At 40.3% G+C, this 20,621-nt stretch overlaps 1 protein-coding gene across 13 annotated transcripts in view; it reads left to right on the top strand.

Annotated features, from left to right (window-relative positions):
- Window positions 1-20,621, top strand: part of mast2 (microtubule associated serine/threonine kinase 2) — a 191,548-nt gene that overhangs the window by 132,763 nt on the left and 38,164 nt on the right. For 6 of the 13 annotated variants that reach the window (XM_078946193.1, XM_023954410.2, XM_023954409.2 and 3 more), the window contains 2 exons: window positions 2,597-2,797; window positions 16,424-16,515. In XM_078946193.1, the coding sequence (XP_078802319.1) occupies window positions 2,597-2,797; window positions 16,424-16,515 (293 nt within the window). Of the gene's footprint in view, window positions 1-2,596; window positions 2,798-8,040; window positions 8,234-16,423; window positions 16,516-20,621 lie in introns of those variants that run through there. The other 7 variants (XM_011474291.4, XM_011474290.4, XM_078946194.1 and 4 more) reach the window with 2 other exon arrangements.

The following is a 20,621-nucleotide window of genomic DNA, read 5'->3' as shown; positions in this document are numbered from 1 at the left end:
GTTGTTTGCATCTTTACTATAATTGGCATGATGCTAGCAGAACCTTTTTATAAACTTAATGATTAACTTTTCACAAACCACAAACATCCAATGAATAAGTAGATGGAACTGAAGCACATTAAATGTTTTTGTACATACATTTTAATGTAAGAAAGCTAAAGATTTCCTAAATCAAATGTATTTCTCTGTTTTAGCTAGGCATTGTAATATGAAGCAGAGGGCTGCTAAAAACATAAAATGTAAAGCACCTACAACTTTATTAAAAATAAACAAGATTTTATTTACTCCATAAGAATTCTGACTGTTGAGTCCCTCTGCATAGCTTTTTTTAATGTAACTTAGAGACTCTCTCAGCCTCATTGTTCAAACTAATGTGCATGAATGAACGAAGAAATTCATTATTTTAAAATAACTGACATTTAGACTAACAAAAAGCAAATAACTCATTGGCAGCCAAAGTAATTCTTATCAGGGAACTGCTAAACCTTTCGTAGGTATTTTATCTGTAGCTTTAATATCATAAACAGTGATTTATGTTTTTTCTAAGAAATAAAGACAGCTGTATTAAAATCCTGCAAAAATGCGGACCGCCTGCAGATATTTTTGCAAATTTGCCCATGCTGACAGCAGGTTAGTCTTTCAGCTGATGAGCCATTAGACTAATCTCGTTTCTCAGTCCATTATTTCATGATGCGTTTGTGTTTGATTTTGCTAAAACTGTTGAGCTGCACCACAGATGGTCCTGCTGCATGGTGGGTAAACACTTTGCATACTAAAGTATGCGGAGATCTACATCTACCAGCAGGGAAGCTCACCCGCGGGGGTCTCTCCCACCCGTTGGGGGGAGGGTTGGGACTCTGAGACTACCGCCATACGGTCCGCCTGCCCCGCAGGTCAGCACTGAGTACCAGTTGAACTCTGAGGAGCCGAGAAGGACTTGTCTGGCCTCTGTTCTGTTGCAGAGTGGGATTATTTGGAAACAAAGGGACTGAAACTGATTTGCACTTAAACACTTCCCCTCTCAGTTTTTGGACTTGATCACTTGGTGATCTTTGAAGATCAGTGAATTTGAATCTGGGCTTTCTGTCCAACTGTGATCAGTTTATGAGCTTTAGTCTCTCTGTGAAAGCTAAAAATCTAAAGGAAGCACCCTCTCTATTTACTTAACTTTACAGTAAAATCTCTCATAAAATGTCATACAAGAGCCCAGATAATTGCGAGCAGATTGACCTAATAATCAGTTTGACCATCTTTCTTTCTTTTCTTTTCCTTTCTTTCAGCTTTTCATTTTAAATTTAATGATACAACTAAAACCAAGAATCTGCAGAAAGACAAAACCTATAAACCACTTGATAATTCAGGGGATGTAACAACATCCTATAAAACAAACATGCTATGCATACATACATTTATTTATCAATAGACAGAAAAAGACGGACAGAAAAAAGTCAGATTTGAATTGAACTTCCACTTTTCATTTGTTAGTTTGGTCATATTTTAGTATAGGTCTAAAGCCATATTAAATGTGATAAGTCAAATTAGGCTGTTAGTACACAACCTCAAACTTAAACATTTAGGTATAGTATTTTTTTTATTCTCCTCCACTTCACATCTACCTCACCATGAAGGGAGACCGTCAGTTGTCAATTTCTATTGTTGGTTATTTTTTATTTTTCCGGTTTCTGATTTTTTTTTTCTGGCAATTATATGTATATATATATATATATATATATATATATATTAGGGCTGCACGATATGAGGAAAACTTGCGATATGCGATATTAGTGATCAATATTGCGATAACGATAAATTTGCGGTAAATAAACAAATAGAAAAATAAACAAAAACATCATTCCCATTTCATTGCAACAGTTTAAAAATTATACTCCAAATGACCCTCATCGACATGGGGGACAAACGTCAGGGTGGCTAACCCTGGTCCTCAAGAGCCTCAACCCTGTCTGTTTTCCAATTCTCCCTAGACTGCTCGATAATGATAACCAAAATCAGGTGTGTTCAGTCAATCAGGATGTGAAATCACTTGAGTCAGCCAATCAACAGCAAGCTGGTTAAGGAGAGCTGGAAAACAGGCAGGGTTGAGGCTCTTCAGGACCAGGGTTAACATAATAGGCCTCCATCTGATTGGTCAACAATGGGAAGGCGTCCATCTGATTGGTCAAAGCATAAAGGGATTTATTTGATTCGTTAAATGCTTCAAGCTGCTAGAAGATTGTTTTAACATATTTTGGGTTTGCGATTTATTGCGATATTCGCCGTCTTTTGCGATATGCATATTGCAGAGCTGGATATTGCGATAACGATAAATTTGCGGTATATTGTGCAGGCCTAATATATATATGTTCCTATATAGTTATAGTTTGACACCTGTAGCGTAAACGGTTGAGGAGTTGCGGTATGTCAAAGAGCCTGTTATTTAGGTGTCACCAGTGACATCTCAGATGTTAACGGGTTAAAAACATTTTAACTAGCAACTTTATAAACGCCAATGGACATACCAGTTCATACGCCCTCGTCAGCCACTTCTCTTCTCGTCCTTCTTCATCCTTTCTTCCTTCCTTCCCTCCTCTGTTGGCAGAATCTGGTCCCCGGCTCAGCTGTGTTGCCAAGGCAACAGCAGCCTCCTCCTCCTCCAGCACCTGTTGTCCCCCACTTCCTTTCATCCGTCTGTCCATCAGCTCTCTGCACTCTCCCTCTCTCCCTCTTCTCCCTCACTCTTCTCGTGCGACGGCCCTTTGTCTGCCCCCGTTTACCATCGAGGAAACCCCTTCCTCTGGAGGTAAGAGCCTCATAATGAGTAATCCCCTAACACATGTTTCAGGGTGTTTTCCTGGGCTTGTGCAGGAAACGGCACTAATAAGGTTTGGATTGTCCAGGGGCTCTAACCAACTCTCGTAATGATTATTAACCAGAACAGCTCATTTTATTAATTACAACCTTTAATTAAAAACGAGTGAAGTTATAGAGGAGACCCAACACTGCTTTTGTAAAACATTGAATAGTCATTAAAAAACAAAAATATCAGTAATCACTTTCACTTTTATTTTAAAGACACTGTTCACATGTTTGTTTTTCCTGGTTGTGGAGGCGTAGTTTTTGTTTTCTATGAAAATTGACTCGTTGGATAACTTTAGATCCAACAATCCAGTCCTTTTAAGTTAATCTCACTTTTATTTAAAAAAAAAAAATTCCTTCACAATTTGTTATTTTAAGATGTTCTCAATAAGTGTAAATGAGAACTGGACTGAGTGACTCCTCCCCCTCACGTTCTAAACAGGAAGTAACTGCTAGTCCCAAGAAGCCAAAATCCCGTAGACTTCTATGAAGAAATAAACAGCTATTACTCAGTCATTCCATTTGTCAGACTTACTTTTCTTGCTCTGATACCTCAAGCATGGTCTTGATACTCCGAGTTTTTTTTGTCATGTTTTTTCTGTAGTGCAAGTTGTTCAAGTTATAAACTGACCTATCAGATGCCTCAGTAAAAGTATGTGGTACGAATTGGTCCCTATGTTGAACGTTCAAAATATTTGATCGACAGATCCTCCTGAGTGCGCTTTCAGATGGTAAGGATGTAAACGTCCAAGTGGCTCATTCCTAATTGATTAGAGTAGTTGCCAGTCAGTCTGGTTCCAACATGGCGGCGTATGAATTGCAAATAAATGGCGACTGAATTGACTTCATTTGGTTGGAGCCAGAAGTAAGTCATTTTCTATGGTGACGTCACACTCACCCAGTCAGTCCAGTTCTCATATACAGTCAATGGTTTTTCCCTGATTTCAATTCTTAAATATATTTCTTCTTTCTCTTTCGGCTTTTCCCATCAGGGGTCGCCACAGCGAATCATCCTTTTCCACCTCGCTCTATCATGAACATCTTCTACCCTAACGTTAGCCAACTTCATGTCCTCTGTTAAGACATCCATGTATCTCCTCTTTGGCCGTCCTCTTGCCCTCCTGCCAGGCAGCTCCATCTCCAACATCCTTCTACCAATATATCCACTATCCCTCCTCTGAACATGTCCAAACCATCTCAGTCTGGCTTCTCTGACTTTGTCGCTAACACAGGCAACATGAGCCGTCCCTCTGATGTACTCGTTCCTTATCCTGTCTAACCTGGTCACTCCTAAGGAGAACCTCAACATCTTCATCTCCGCTACCTCCATATCAGCCTCTTGTCTCTGTCTCACTGCTACCGTCTCTAACCCATAGAGCAGAGCTGGTCTCACCACTGTCTTGTACACCTTTCCTTTGAGTCTTGCTGGCACTCTTCTGTCACACAACACTCCTGACACTTTCCTCCAACCGCTCCAACCTGCCTGCACTCGCCTCTTCACCTCTTTTCCACAATCCCCATCACACTGAACTGTTGACCCCAAGTACTTAAACTCCTGCACCTTCTTCACCTCAGTCCCCTGTAACCTAACGCTTCTACCTTGATCCCTCTCGTTCAGACACATGTATTCTGTCTTACTACGACTGACCTTCATGCCTCTTCTTTCCAGAGCAAACCTCCACCTCTCTAGCTGTTCCTCCACCTGCTCTCTACTCTCACTGCAAATTAAAATGTCATCCGCAAACATCATTGTCCAGGGAGATTCCTGTCTTACCTCGTCTGTCAGCCTGTCCATCAGCATAGCAAACAAAAAAGGACTCAAAGCTGATCCTTGGTGTAGTCCCACCTCCACCTTGAACTCCTCTGTCTGACCTACAGCACATCTCACCACCGTCATACTTCTCTCATACATGTCCTGAACTACTCTGACATACTTCTCTGCCACTCCAGACGACCTCATACAGTACCACAGCTCCTCCCTCGGCACCCTGTCATACGCCTTCTCTAAATCTACGAACACACAATGCAGCTCCTTCTGACCTTCTCTGTACTTTTCCATCAACATTCTCAAAGCAAAAATGGCATCAGTGGTGCTCTTACGGGGCATGAAACCATACTGCTGCTCACAAATCTCCACCTCTTTCCTAAGCCTGGCTTCCACTACTCTTTCCCACAGCTTCATTGTGTGGCTCATCAACTTTATTCCTCTATAGTTGCTGCAGTTCTGCGTGTCACCCTTGTTCTTAAAGATCGGAACCAGAACGCTTCTCCTCCATTCCTCAGGCATCTTCTCACTCTCTAGAATCCTATTGAAAAAACTCGTTAGAAATTCCACTGCTGTCTCTCCTAAGCACTTCCATACCTCCACAGGTAGGTCATCAGGACCAACGGCCTTTCCGCTCTTCATCCTTTTCAGAGCCTTCCTAACCTCCTCCTTTCCAATCTCTGCTACTTCCTGCTCCACAACAACCACATCTTCCTCCCTTCTTTCCCTGTCATTTTCCACGTTCATCAGCTCCTCAAAATACTCCTTCCATCTTTTCTGTACACTCTCCTGGGTTGTTAGCACCTTTCCGTCTCTGTCCTTAATCACCCTTATCTGTTGCACGTCCTTCCCATCTCTGTCTCTCTGTCTGGCTAGCCTGAACAAGTCCTTTTCTCCTTCCTTTGTGTCTAACCTGTCATATAGCTCATCGTAAGCTTTCTGTTTGGCCTTTGCCACCTCTCTCTTCACTCTACGCTGCGCTTCCTTGTACTCCTGTCTACCTTCCTCAGTCCTTTCTACATCCCACTTCCTTTTAGCCAACCTCTTCCTCTGGACGCATTCCTGTACTTCCTCATTCTACCACCAAGTCTCTTTACCGTCTTTCCTCTTTCCAGATGACAGACCTAGCACTTTCCTACCTGTTTCCCTGATAATCTCTGCTGTAGTTTCCCAGTCATCTGGAAGCTCATCCTGACCACCCAGGACCTGTCTCAACTTCTGCCTAAATTCCTCACAAGTTTCTTCATTCTGTAGCTTCCACCACTTGGTCTTCTTTTCTGTTTTCCCTCTCTTCTTCTTCCTGACCTCCAGAGTCATCTTACACACCAACATGCGGTGCTGTTTGGCTACACTCTCTCCTACCACCACTTTGCAGTCATTAACCTCTCTCAAATGACCTCGTCTACACAGGATGTAGTCCACCTGAGTACTCTTACCTCCACTTCTGTATGTCACTCTATGTTCCTCTCTCTTCTGGAAGTAAGTGTTGACTACAGCCATTTCCATCCTCTTCGCAAAGTCCACCACCATCTGTCCCTCCAGATTCCTTTCCTTCACACCAAACCTGCCCATCACCTCCTCATCACCTCTGTTGCCCTCACCAACATGCCCATTAAAGTCTGCTCCAATAACAACTCTCTCTCCTCTGGGGATACCCTCTATGACCTCATCCAACTCACTCCAGAATCTCTCCTTCACTTCTAACTCACAGCCAACCTGTGGCGCATACCCACTGACTACATTCACCATCACCCCTTCAATTTCTAACTTTAGGCTCATCATCCTGTCTGAGACTCTTTTCACCTCTAGAACACTGTTTACAAACTCCCCCTTCAGAATCACTCCTACCCCGTTTCTCTTCCTATCAACACCATGATAGAAAAGTTTGTATCCTCCTCCAATACTACGTGCCTTGCTGCCCTTCCACCTTGTCTCCTGCACACACAGTACATCTACCTTCCTTCTCTCCATCATGTCTGCCAGCTCTCTGCCTTTCCCTGTCATTGTGCCAACGTTAAGAGTCCCTATTCTCAAACTTATGTTCCTGCCTTTTCCCTTCTCTCTCTGGCCACGGACCCTTCTGCCTCCCCTCTTTCTTCGACCTCTTTCTTAAATATATTTGGACTCACATAAATCTCTCTGGCACATTTTCTTGTGAAGTTTGCTAAACTACAAAATCAATTTCAAATCACACCCATTTAGTCTCACTACGACACGTTAAATTGATTATTTTGACTTTTTTTTTATTTGATGAACTGCATGTGGCAAATCAAATGGTCAATGGTGTTTACTTTTATAGCACTTTACTTCCTTATCAGAAGACCTAAAGCGCTTTACAGTCACAGTCCCATTCTTCCATTCACTCCGCTGCTGAACACTGGTGCCAACCTATAACCATCAGCAGCAATGTGGGGTTCAATGTCTTGCCTCAGAACAAAACTGGTAATGACCAACATATTGTCCCTTCCCTCCTTGTTTACCCTACGAGCTCAAAGGTGTGGCTCCTTCAGCTTTGAGAGACACACCTAGTGTGTCAGAAGATCCACAACCCCTTGTTGTAACAAGAAGATTTCAGATCCTATCCGTCTGCTCAGCTGTTGGACAGGACAAGTTAAAAAAAAAAAAAACTTTGAGAGACAAAAATCTTCAACAAAAAACAATTTGTTCCTGATGAGGAATCTGGATTTTCCTGTTTAAATAACAGACACAGCGGCTGACGTATAGTTCTGTAACAAGTGTCATACGGTTGGAGTTTGACTAATAATTGAGTGTCCTCGTGTGCACTGCTTCTCTTTGACCAATCCTTTGCCTTTCTGAAGTGCAGCATGCATGTTTAGTCAAATTCTAAGCTTTCTTCAAATATTTTATTGATCTTTGACTTTTAGTAAAACATATTTTGTTGCTGCTTAATTTCCTGTCTTAACATTCTGATCATGTGATTCATATCAAGCTGTAGAGCTTCATCACAATACCTCCTTAAGGCTCAGTTGGGTTTCCTTGGGCCTGTACCGCTGTGCTCATACCGAACGTGATTCGCCTATCAAATTTGTATCCTTCGCCTCTATTTAGAAACAGATGGAAATTGCTGCTTGTCCAAAAATGTCTTTAATCTGATGCTCTCCTCCTGTGTGAAGGAGGAGCTACTGTCCAAAGTTTTCAGCCTCGTCGCTACACGGAAGCACTGACTGTATATCTGTAAAACTCATATGCAGTCATTGCATGAAAGACATGGATCATCCATGTCTTTCATGCAATTGAGAAATCAGATTTATTTATTTTGAAGAGCTCTAACAACAGGGAAACGGGAAGTACATGCATCAGAACATGTTCTGGATGAGAGCCGATGTCCTTTCAGACAGAGAGGTGAGCTTTGGGAGAGGGAGGGTGGAGGGAGGCGCTGTTGAGGGGAGAAGTAGCATCAGTTGAGGGAGGGGAGTCACAGCACCAGCAAGCTCGCACATTCGATGCCGTCGGTATGACAGGTGGAAGCCGGCGTCTGTTGAGTGTCAGGTCGGAGTGATGCGGGCTCTGAATCGCCGTCAGCATGTCTGATTCCTGGACTGTGCTCTCCAATTTCTCCCTCCCTGAGAGGAGCATGCTGCGGCGCTCCAAGAGGTACGTGCTTACTTCAAATGCAGCCCTTTTTTTTTTAAATTTTGCTGTATCTCACAATTTGCCCTCTAATTTTCGGACAGTCTTCGGTTTGCTCCCCTCCCGGAATGTCTTGGAGCTCAGCAGGAGATCTGGCATGAAGGTCAGCCGCCTGGGTTTGTGATCTAGCGGCTAAGCAGCAGGCTTATTGAAACTCAACAGGAGTTTCGTGGCATTTCCTCGTGTTAGCGAGGCAATTGATTGAAGCTGCGATTTGATATTAATGGATGCAGCGGTGCATCATCATCATGTCTCACTTCCCTTCCCTCAGTTGACCTCTTCTTCCCACCCTTCTCCCTCCTCTTCCTCCCTGTCTGTCAGAGCTGGAATAGTCTCCTCCAGCAGGGAGTCAGAGCGGCTTTTATCACTGTGGAGCAGCATCACCCGCCTCCGCCCTGTAATAACAGGGTTGCAGACATGCTGACACATGTTTAGGGCACATTTCATCTTCTCCGCTCCTGTTCAGTGTGTGTGTTTGTCTCCCTCCCCCCTTTTTTAAGGAGTCAGGGGTTGTGACTTCTGCATAGCAACACGAGGCAGCACTTCTCAGGTTTATAAAGTCTACATTGAAGTGGTTCATGTCAAACAGAATCTATGTGACCTGACAGCTTCACTTAATACTACGTACACGCCGGGGATGTGACATACAGTGTTTACATTGGACTGTCGCTACCTGATACTGGCCACGTATCTACAGTTGGAAGAGGCTTGGTGTGAAATGTAAAAGCCTGGTGAATCTTGCTCCAGGTTTTATTTCTTTCACATTTATATTCCAATATACAAAAGATTTGATGTCATAGAATTCCAGCCGGGCACAAGCTGTAATCATTAATTTCTCCTTTGTGATCAATTTTCAGGGATCAGTGAATTGAGGATGGCGTCCTTTTCTGTTCACATACATTGCTACCAAATCTGAGTCCCTAATTGGTCAAAGTTGAACTGGTTTAACTTTCAATGCGCATTCATTGACGAAAGATGATTGGAGTGAGACTTTAAGAGTCTTTGGTCCAATCGTAGATTTGAACCTATCTCCCTGTGTCAGGTTGGACTAGAGCTGGGAGACGAATCGATTTTGTCAATTAATTTGAATTTGTTGTTTTAGATCATTTATTTTGGGGAAATTCAAGATGTTATTTTGCCAGCTCTCTGCTCTCTTAGGCTTCCGTTGTTTGGACTAAAATGAAGCCGCCTATCGCAACGAACAGCCATGAAAACGGCAGCAACCAAATTGGAATTTCTTCCGGGTGGCCGTGAAAAAAAAAAAAAAAAAAAAGATTGTTGCGCAATATGAACAAATGCATGCTACGCACAAAGCCTTTTTTGATGGGGGGCACAGGGGGGCTTCCTCTCTCTTTGCATTCAACATAATATATATATATATATATATATATATATATATATATATATATATATATATATATATATATATATATATATAAAATAACCTATAGGTTTTCTTTGTAAAATAATGTAATAGTTTGTCCAAGAAAAATGTGCCTATTTGTTAGATTTGTTTCATCTACCAGCTAATTTGACTGGTTAATAAAAAATGAAATGTTGACCACTGGGAGTGTGACTTTCAATTCGGAGAATCAAACACGCAGCAAAATCTGTTTGAAGGTTGTAGCTGCTAAAAGTAGGAGTACGGAAAATGTGTTTCAACACCTGGAACAGACACACTGTCGAGTTTGTAAAGCATTTCTAAATTTATGAGAGCTCAAATTAGTGGAAACTCATAAAACATCTGCTGCATTGATCTGCAAACATTTTACAGCTTGTATGTAGCAGAAATTTGAGTTTGAGCATATTTCTAAAGGAGATGTTAAAATAAAATAGTTTTGTTAAATGTATTCTGTTATTTGCATTTTTTGTTGAAGGAGGGAGAAAAAAATCCATTAAAATTGAAAATCGAATTTGGACTGAAGAAAATCTGAGATTTTATTTTTTGGCCTTATTGCCCAACTCTAGGATGGACGCTCTACCACTAGGCTGCTCAGCGTATTTTATGGGGAAAAAAATAATCAACTTTGAATCAGCATCTATTTCACAATTTTTTTTTTTTTTGATTTCAATGAGTAAATGATGTGTAAAAGCTCAAATGTGCCAGTATGCACTTAAAAGAGACTCAGACTCCCCTAGAACAACTGAATTCACCACTTCAAGATCACGTTTGGCTGGTCCGATTGCACAATGATTGGAGGAGTAATTATTTTAGTTCTAGTGATATATATATATATATATATATATATATATATATATATATATATATATATATATATATATATATATATATATATATATATATATATTAGGGGTGCACGATATGAGGAAAACTTGCGATATTAGAAATTAATATTGCGATAGCGATATAATTTGCGGTACATAAACAAATAGAAAAATAACCAAAAACATCATTCCCATTTCATTGCAACAGTTTAAAATTATATTCCAAATGACCCTCATAGACATAGGTGACAAACATCTAACATAATAGGCCTCCATCTGATTGTTAAACAATGGGAAGGCGTCCATCTGATTGGTCAAAGCATAAAGGGATTTATTTGATTCGTTAAATGCGTCAAGCTGGCATAAGATTGTTTTAACACATTTTGGGTTTACGATTCATTGCGATATTCGCAATATATATATATATATAAAGATTAGATATTTTATACATTTGTTTTAACATTCCCAATTTTGTGTCTATGATTTATTCTCTATCTAGTGTGATATCATTAAATATTGGATTTGGAAATAGTTACGGTTCAAATTAAACCAAAAAAAAACAACAACAAAAACCAGATGTGAGTAAAATCGTGGTATTGCTTTCCTGTTGGGGTCTCTGGATCAAATGATCTTCTTCACACTTTTCCCAGAGTTAGTTTGCTTTCTATGCTGGAAAAGAAATAGTCTCAGAGTTTGTAGCCTCAGCCTGCTCAGCCTGAGAAGTGCTGTTACCTGGCATGCTGATACTTTGATGGTGTCAGAATCCTCACGAAAGCTCTCTTCATGTACAAGCACACAGTTGTGGCAGAATGCAGCCTTGAGCCACTTCTGCATAATGGATACATGCTTCCCAGGGGACATGCGGAGAGCTTGCAATGGAAGAAAAGTCAAAACTTGTCTGTTCTTTGACATTTTTTGGGAAGCAGCCGCCTGAGTGAGGAAGAGGCAGAAAGTAGGTCCTCTTAGTGGAGCTGTCTCTTTCTCTCCAGCAGTCAGCCAGAATCTAAAGGCTGTTGTATGTTTGGAAAATTCTCTCACACATATTCACTGTACCGCGGTTTGCCCCAGCGGCCTGCATCCCAGCCGCTCACGCGTCTCTCCATCACCCCTCCGTCTCCCCCTCTGGCTTTGGCAGGTGAAGCCTGGATTGGCTCAGCCCTTAATCCATATTTATGAAGCTGCCTCTGTTCATTAGCCTGCAAGCAAGCAGCCGGATGAGTGACAGTCGCTCCTAATGAATCAACGCTAACTGAGCACTGGTTTTGTCTCAGTGGGATTCTGTGTGTGCTGCAGGCTCGTTGTCATCTTCTGCCGTCTTCTCTTGTCTGCACTTAATTTGTTTCTCTTTGTTCCTCCATTGTTCTCCACTGTGGGTTTGGCTTAGTTGCAGCAAAGTAGACATTTGTTAACCCAACTACAGTTACAGCTATTCGATAGATACAAAGATACAAAACACACAAAGAACATTTGCCTAGTATGCACATAATGTCTTAAATCTTTGTTAAAGTAGTTTGTTAAAGAAAATATTTTAATATTGTACTTATTTTTTGGACGTTATTTGTATAATTTCATAAAGTTCTATAGTTAAGTTCCAAATTTGATGATATCCTGGCATGTGTGCTGCAGGAAACTGCCTCTCCACATTTATTAGAGGCAGAATCAGAAAACAAAAAGAGCCCTGGAAAGAAAAGGGAAGATGGAATGGAATGGAACACAAAAATGTTAGGTTTTAAAAATGAGAACATTCTAATGCAAAATGTGTCAATGTTTGTACATCTTCATGAAGCACAAAAGTATTTTTAACAGTTTTGAAAAATATACTAACCAACCAGATTTTTAAGAATCAATATCTAACCATATTCCAACATCGATCAGATTCTTGATTAAATTCAGATGAATCTGTTTATTTGTGTTAATAAATATGTTTTTAACCTAAGATTTTCCCACAAAAAAAGTCCACACCAACATTCAGTAATTTTATATTTGAATACATGAATTCATGTCATATCAATCACGGATATCTGCGGTTAAGGCTGTGGTTATTTTTTATGATGTTTGTGAAATGATCACAAGCATAATTATGCTTATTTGTCATTTTACACATTGAGCTCACATTTAGATACATTTAACAATAATGAAATATTTAAGAATTGAAGTGTCCTGAAATTTTTATCTATTGGCTGATTAAAAAGTGTTTTTCCAAAATAAAAAAGCAAATTTAAGTAGTTTCCCCCAGGCTTCTTCTAATGGTTGTTATATTTCCAATTAGCTGAAAAAATGCAAAAATATTGGTGTTGGAAAATCCTACTTTTATTCTGTCTAACATGAATTTTTAGGGCGATTATATTAGGGTTTGGTGCTGGGCTTACAAAACATAAACAATAGCCTTTATTTTACCAATTTTCTTTTTAATTCAACATTTTTTAAATTATTCTAAAAATGAATAATTTCAGTAATTTCGTTTTGCACACTCAAAGTGGTGTTTACACAGATATTTTTCATTTAGTATAAGAGTGTTTTTAGGATAGGAGTCACAAATTGGCGTGCATGTTTGAACATCAATCAATTTTCAGTTTCCGATTATCCTTATTTATAAAAGAAAAAGGTTTTGGTTTCAACAAATATCTCAAATGTCCGTCATAATTTCTCATTTTCAGGAAATCTATAATAAACTCCCGAAACGTTTCTCTTTTAACAATTTTTTTTTAACTGTAGCTCTCTTTAGTCTGTGAGTTTTCTCTGAAGAGCAGGATAAATGAAGTCATCATATTTGCTTTTAGCAGTTAGGTCACACAATGAGTGAAGCTGTCAGCCTCCACAAAGAGTTTTATTTGTTGCAAACAGCCGTAAATGTCAAAATCTGCTTACGAAACAAATGACCTTTTAGGTCCTTTGCCTCTTTTTCTGTCCTCTGCACAGAAAACTGCTGGTTTTCACCTCCATCCATCCATTTTTCATATCAAGCTGTCAGACTCTCCTGGATGAAAACTCTGGAGTCTTCATCTGGCTGACCCCCACAGCTTCTGGTCATTCATGGCCCCCCTTCCCTCTCCTCTTCCTCTGCCCTGCAGCTTTTCAGAGCGCTTTAAGAGTTCACAGAAAGTACAAAGTGCTGCTGCACTTCCCAGGAAAATTGAGGAAAGAGTGTGTGCTGTCTGTGTGTGTGTGTCTGTGTGTGTGAGGGCAAAATTCCCCAAACACGCATCACCAAATCTCCGATTTGGCAGCTCATCCCTCATAAAGTGCGTGCGCTCGTGTGCGTTTGTGTGCATCAGATCTCCCGCTGCCACAAACTGCTGATGCTGCACATCTCAGCAGATGGTAGAGGACACACACAAACAAACACAGCACGCCGTGCGCGTTTCATTCATCACACATGAGCAGTTCCCCAACCTCAGTCGACACAGGCCGCTCCTTCACCTTAACCTTCTAGTGTCAAAACCTGTGAAAACGACTTTTCTTTTAAAAGAAAATGCAGATTAGAAACATGAAGAAAGATCCACTGATGACTTGACTGCAGAAAAGACCTCAGCTCTAATCCCTTGCTGTCTGCCGTGAATGCATTCAGAGAGCCGGCGGCGCAAAACAGCCTCATAATTACAGCCTGCAGATGTGACGGGCCGTTTAACATGAAACCGGCGTGCCGTTAGCGTCTGTCGCCTGCTGGTTCTGTCAGAACACTTCCTGTTGGTGTGCTCGCGCCGCTTCAGATGCTTTTCCCGGTCAAATAACCTCCTTTTGGGATTCGTAAAATCCCAAAAGGAGAAAACAGCAAACAAAGCTGCATCCTTTTTTTAATTTAATCTTAATGGGGATTAATGAAAATAACTTTGGTCATTTTGGTTCGTTTGGACTTCAGAGGCGGTCGCAGAACAAATGGGCTGCTTTACAAAAACATCATGCCGGTGCACCAGGAGGCCTCATTATGGTCTCCATCTGTAATTTCCTGCTACGCCTTTTGTCATCGCAGGATCAGTCAGCGGCGAGCTTCAAGTAAAAAACAAAGATGAAAATTCATCTGAGCCTGACTTGCTGGTGTGTCTGAAGTGTGAAGACCTTCATTTCCTCTCTTTCCCATTCTTCTGGGGACTGATGTCACACTTCCAGAGCAAATGACTCTCATCTCTTTTTCGGCGTGGCGTCAACCTCCTGAAGACTTAATGATGCCGACTCAACTGATTAGTTTTTTAATCTTCATTAAAAAAAAAACTGCTAATTTTTTGAAAACAAGCTCCTATGCTAATGTCTCCAAATCTTCTCGCTGAGAGATGGATATCTCAGCGTAAAAAATGTTCTCAAAAATGTTTCCAAAAAATCTCTTAACTTCTTCATCAAAAACCGTCAAAGAAGCAAAATCATGTTCTACATTCATGACTTTTTGAATAGCCTTCGGTGTTTTTTTGCTTATAGTAACTTTCCATCAAGCATGTTGTTTCAAAAATTGTTTAAATGTGCACAGATTATAAGTATTTGATTAAAAAAAACTGAGAAATGAAAACCTGGTAGTTGCTGAACCTGATGTAAATCTAAAGTGAAACATTTAAAGGCTAAAAGCCATTACAGCCACATTATGGCGTGAAGCAAAGTGATGAGGTTCAAAAATGAAACCCTCACCAACTTCCTGTCGGGTTATAGCCTGAAACCAGAATGCTAAAAAGAGTTAATCCTGTACTGAGTAGATACTCTCTTGGTTAATTGGACATGACTCTCGTTTTCACCTTGTCTCACCACAAATTAGCTTCAATCAAGAAAGTGACAGGTTGCTGCTGGGTCAGGTTTAGTGAAGATGAATAGGTTCTGTTAGGTTCTGTGACTGTTGTTTTTAATGAATATCTAGCAGACTTTCTCTTTTTATTGATCTGATAATTATTTACTGTAAGTGACCACTTTAACAGAATCTGTCTCATTTGCAGCTATATTTAAGAACTGACGCGTGCTTTAAGACAGGGTGTTTTGGGTGTTTTAACATGTTCTTGTTCCACCTCTTTGTTTTCCTCTTCCGAGCTGGGATCTGGATCCAAACTGTACAGCTGGATAGTTCTGATATCGCTCACCATTTTTGTTGCACCGGTAATGTTAGGTTGGGGATGTGAGGGGCTGTAAGCTAGAGTGTGTAAACAGAGGGATGACGGAAAGTTAGGGTGGGCTTACTCTGCGCCAACAGTCCTGCCCACAACTCTGAGGTGAATTTCCAATGAGCTACAGCCGCTCTGCAGAAACTAAGTCCTAGAAAAAACACAGGTTTTTTTATTTTGAAAAAAAGAAAAGGCTTAATCAGCATTGAAAGACCAATGGAAGGCTTTAAAAATAGATCAAAAGATGATTGGAGTGGGGCCTTTGTTAGTCCTCTATATAGAGCTGCTATATGTATTTTTATGAATTATGTTACAGGTGAACAGAAATATTAATTTTTGAGTTGATGAAAGTGTTGCTGCTTCTGTGGAGGGTTGTCATAAACTATTGTTTACATATGAACCTTAAACATATAGTAGAACATTTTGGCATGTAGCCTTTTTGAAGGAAACTTCCAAGATTTTGGCAAAATGATTGTTGTGGATTAGTGAACCTTTTTTGCAGGAAGGAGGAGCTATGCAATGTTGAAGTGGCTTTTCACACACATCAGTCTCCTGTGGTGCATATGTGTGTGCATGCGTTATGTAGCAGCTGCCATGTAAAAGTGGATGCACGAATCCCACGCTCATGCATGGCGCGTGAGCACAGATGTGCGATGCAGTAGCGGCGCTGCTGGGGACTTGTGTCATTCCTGGAAACAGCAGAGTTGACGTTTGTGATCGTGAGCCCAGCTGTGATGGACGCAGCTCCTTGCAGATGAACATCTGCACATGTGTTTAGCGGTGTGTGCGGTTCCCTGCAGCACTCCTGTCACATGATGGCGAGTCACTGATTTGAGTTTGTTTGTGTCCTCAGCTGCAGAGCCAGCAACAGGAAGAGCCTGATTGTGACGTCCAGCACCTCCCCCACCCTGCCGCGGCCACACTCACCTCTGCACGGACACACAGGTAACACAAACTTACACACAACACAATCCTATCTGGCATTTGAGACCTGTATAGATTTCTTGTGAAAAGGTTTGACAGTTTCAGCATGAGGGACACTGAATGCGACTCATCACCTGGAAGCAGCTTTTTTCTGGTTTTCATTATTGGAAATCTATCAAGTTTTTATCTGTGTGACAGCATCACTCTGACATCTGGGAAATGAGAACATTAAAAATGGATAGAGAGAGATGTTTAATCCATAGTCTTGAAAATAATCCATATTAAATGAAATGGTTTTATTTAATTTTTTTTGCTCACACTGAACTGGAGATGGAAAAGCGCGTAGTGACAAAAATCTGACATAAATCCCTCAAGCTCCAGCAAGCCCTCACATCCAGCTGTCAACATGAACATGGAGGGAAGAGGAGGACCACAAATCAGGCAGAAATGGACAAATAACATTGATTCAAAAAAATATGAGTGTGAGGGACCATCTAACAATATTAGTTTATTGAAATGGTGACGGTGCAATTAAAAAAAAGAAAAAGAACTACTTGTATACATGGTTAAAAAAGGCAGAATTAACCAAAGGTAGTATTTAGCCCCTGGTCATGATGTAAACAACATACATACATATACAATATAAAACAAAAATACAAACACTTGGTATACAATTAAAATAAAATTTGACATCACAACATCACAACAGGTTTTTATTTGCATATTTTTATCTGTAGAGGTGCACAAACTATTGTTTATTGTGTATTTTTTATTACTGTCTTTAAACCTTAGGCACTCATACTGGGGTTGGCCTGCACAAGGTGCTACAGGTTTTTATCATTTAAGTTGCACGCACTTATGCAATGAGTCACGTGGTTGTATGGCGCCCTAACGCCACACGCTAGTCGTTCGTAAGGTACTGCCTCGTTAGTGACCATGCTCAAAGGCCACATTCGTGTATAGGTGTAAGTGCCAGTAGGATGCTCACATAAACTTTACTCTGATTGTCTAATTTGGAGGGATTGAAAAAATGAAAAATCTGTATGACACGCCTGTGTGTCACCTACTTCAACCTTACCCTTTTGTTTTGTTCACTATGACAAATATGTGCATGAACATTTTTTCTCTGATGGCTCACCGGACGGTTTACAATCTTGATATTTCGTGCGAGCCGCCTGTGTATCCTGTACAGACGGGCTTTCCATTTTTTGCCCACAGACAGCCCATATCCACCCTTAAGGGTAGTTGGGACTAATGCTCAAAGATGTGGTAAGATTAGTTCACTCCAAAGCTGACGTGTGATTCTCTCATGTCTTCATTTATACCTAAGTGTGCACGGAAGTCTAGTCTGAACTTCATAAACAAACATGTGAATTTGATTATTTTCATACCCAACATCAACAAAATGAACAAATACAAATCATTAATGATTAACTTGCTGCAAATTAAATCCTGACTTTAAAATTGTCTGGTGAGAAAATGTCCAGAAGTTTTAATGTTTAGTGGACTTGTTAGAGTCTGTCATGTCTTTTATGAGCTTTATGTAGTCTTCTAATGCAGACGAGCTCTGTTCTCACAGTACATCAAATCTGCTTGTAAATCAGCACAGGAACACCTTAGATGTTTATTTGTAGAATATTTAACAGACGGTAGTTTTGGCAGCCGACTCAGAGGATGGATAAAACATGTTATCATTATTTGAAGATGCCGTTCCCTCTAAACCTCAATAAGGCTCTTAGAATAGAGCTGCTATTTAAATCTCTGAAAACAGTTCCTTCACTAAATTTCAAAAGAACTGCTTTAAAGTTGCTTCATCAGCTCCTCCTGTCTTTCTATTTCCAGTTACTGATGGGAGACTGCTTTGTTACCACGGTAGCAATTGTCTCTCTGTTTTCAAGACGCCTCTGGGAACCTTAATGTACTAAATATGATAAATGAAAATGCTTGCAGAGGTAAAGTTCTTTTGTTTGGGCCCAAGTATTTAGGTTTTACCCCAAAGCAAGCTGGATGTCATCAGCACTCTCTCTTCTGGAGCTGCTTAAAATGCACCAGTGGGAGCTGATTCTTTCCAAAGCTATTTTCCTTTTGCTCCCAGCGCCCTCAGGTCCTGAATATAATCATACTTTCAATCACTCAACCATTTATCACTAATCAAACAGCTATTCCTCAAAGCCTAAAATCCCAGCTGGCTGATGAAGGCCATTCCTCTTAAAAGCGGCTTTCATTAAATGTTGAAATTTCTCATTTTCTCTTTATGTTTGTTTTAATGTTTTATTTTTTTCCCCTTTTCCTCCATGATGCGGCAACACTTTCTGTTCCTCTCTGCTCGGCCCAAACGTTCTCCTCTTGACAGACAGGCCTGTCTTTCTGGGAAAAGGTCATCCGTTTGCAGATGAATTCTGTCAAACAAATCTGCCTCTCATCTTTATAATTGCACCGAGGGGCAGACACAAAGATGGCTGCTTTTCTGCTCACTATCCTGTCACAGCCTCACTTTCTCTCTGTGCCTTTCCCAATTATAGCTGAAAATTTCTCATCCCGGCCTCACCTTACCCGAAGGGAGCGAGCTACAAAGCACATATTACATTTTCATGTTGCTCGTGGTGGAGCTGGAGCATTTCTTAGTTTTTTTTGCCAAAGTAGGTCACTGTAGTCTAGAGCATGGAGAAATCTAAAAGCAAGCTTTCTTCTGTTTGAGACTCCACAACAACACTTACCAGACAGTCCCAGCTGGAAATGTAGCATAAATCTGTTGGCTTCATTTTTCTGGCTAACAACACAAAACCCACCATGTTTGGGGAAGGAAGTTTTACCAAAGCTTTAGCTATAGCATTAAAGCCCTGACAGTGTAAACAGTAGGATAAATATTAGTGTTATGACTAAATTGGGTTTTACTCATGTTAAGATAAATATTTCTCCAGGAGATGTTTTAAATGTTGGGTTTGTAAAAGATGTAAACTTATTCATTTGAAATTTGCAGCCTTTAAACATTTGAAAACTACAGAGCCTTGGACATGACCTTCAAAAAAGAAATTAAAAAAAGAAATGGTCCTCAAATTAGTATTTTATCAGAATCTTGTGGGCATAAATTAGCATTTTGTGCACACAACTTAGCATTTCATATGCCGTCTTTAGTTAAAATCAAATAAATCTTTATCCTCCCGCAGAGTAGCTGGAGTTGATTGGAAAATTGCCTCTGGGTTGTGGGTGACTGTTGGTGTGGAGTAAGCCTGTCCTTACTTCCTAACATCCATCTGTTTACACTCTCTCCCACTAGCTCACAGCCCCTCACACCCCCAACCTAACATTACCGATGACAAAAAAGAGGTGAGCAATTTTGGAGCAATCCCGCCACACAGTTTTGAGCCAGATGCCAGCTCGGATGAGGAAAATGAAGATGTACATGGGTCTTGTAGTCTTTTAGTGGATGCATCAGAATGGAGCAGAGCAGGGAGCTTGCAGCTTGCCCAGTGTTTTTTTTCTGTCACAAATAGCCTTTTTTCCAATGACATTTTTTCATCTGCTCCTGATTCACAATGATTTAAATAAAGAAAAACTCAGAAATGAAAATATTAGCTTAGTTTTATATACGTCCTCCATATCAGAAAAAAGCCACAAGAACGTGTTTAAAACATCAAAACCACTTTTTTTCAATGGAGTGGGTCTTTAGTAGTTGAAGCCATTTTTACTTTTTAATTGTCCACTCTTAGGTTTAATGTTTAGTATCATTTCCTTGTTTAGGTTCACTTTAGGTGAGGACAATTGCTTTGTTTCATATAAGTCACAAAATGCATATCTCAGTTAAGTTTTTTGTTTATTTTTGTTTATTCATGCATTATGTTTATGCAAGTTTAATTGCCCTGAAGTTTCTTAAAAACAGGTCAAACTGCACCAAACAGGGCTTACCTTTAGCCTGTTAGTTTTATTGGGTTCTTTCAAAATTCCCTCAAGGCTTTTAACATCATTTGTTTGTGTAACATATGAGAGTGCTTTTGTGGAAAAGATGATCAAAAGTTTACACTAAGCTTGTGCGCACAGTGGAACAATCAGACCTTGGTGTTGCTTTTTTCTCATCCTCATGTATGTGGCAGAAAACTGGTTGTGAGACAACCCTGACTAACAAGTAG

Source organism: Oryzias latipes, chromosome 4, assembly GCF_053564925.1.
Source record: "Oryzias latipes strain Hd-rR chromosome 4, Olatipes_Hd-rR_3.1".
Taxonomy (NCBI): domain Eukaryota; kingdom Metazoa; phylum Chordata; class Actinopteri; order Beloniformes; family Adrianichthyidae; genus Oryzias; species Oryzias latipes.
This window is presented reverse-complemented; position numbering and strand designations above follow the sequence as displayed.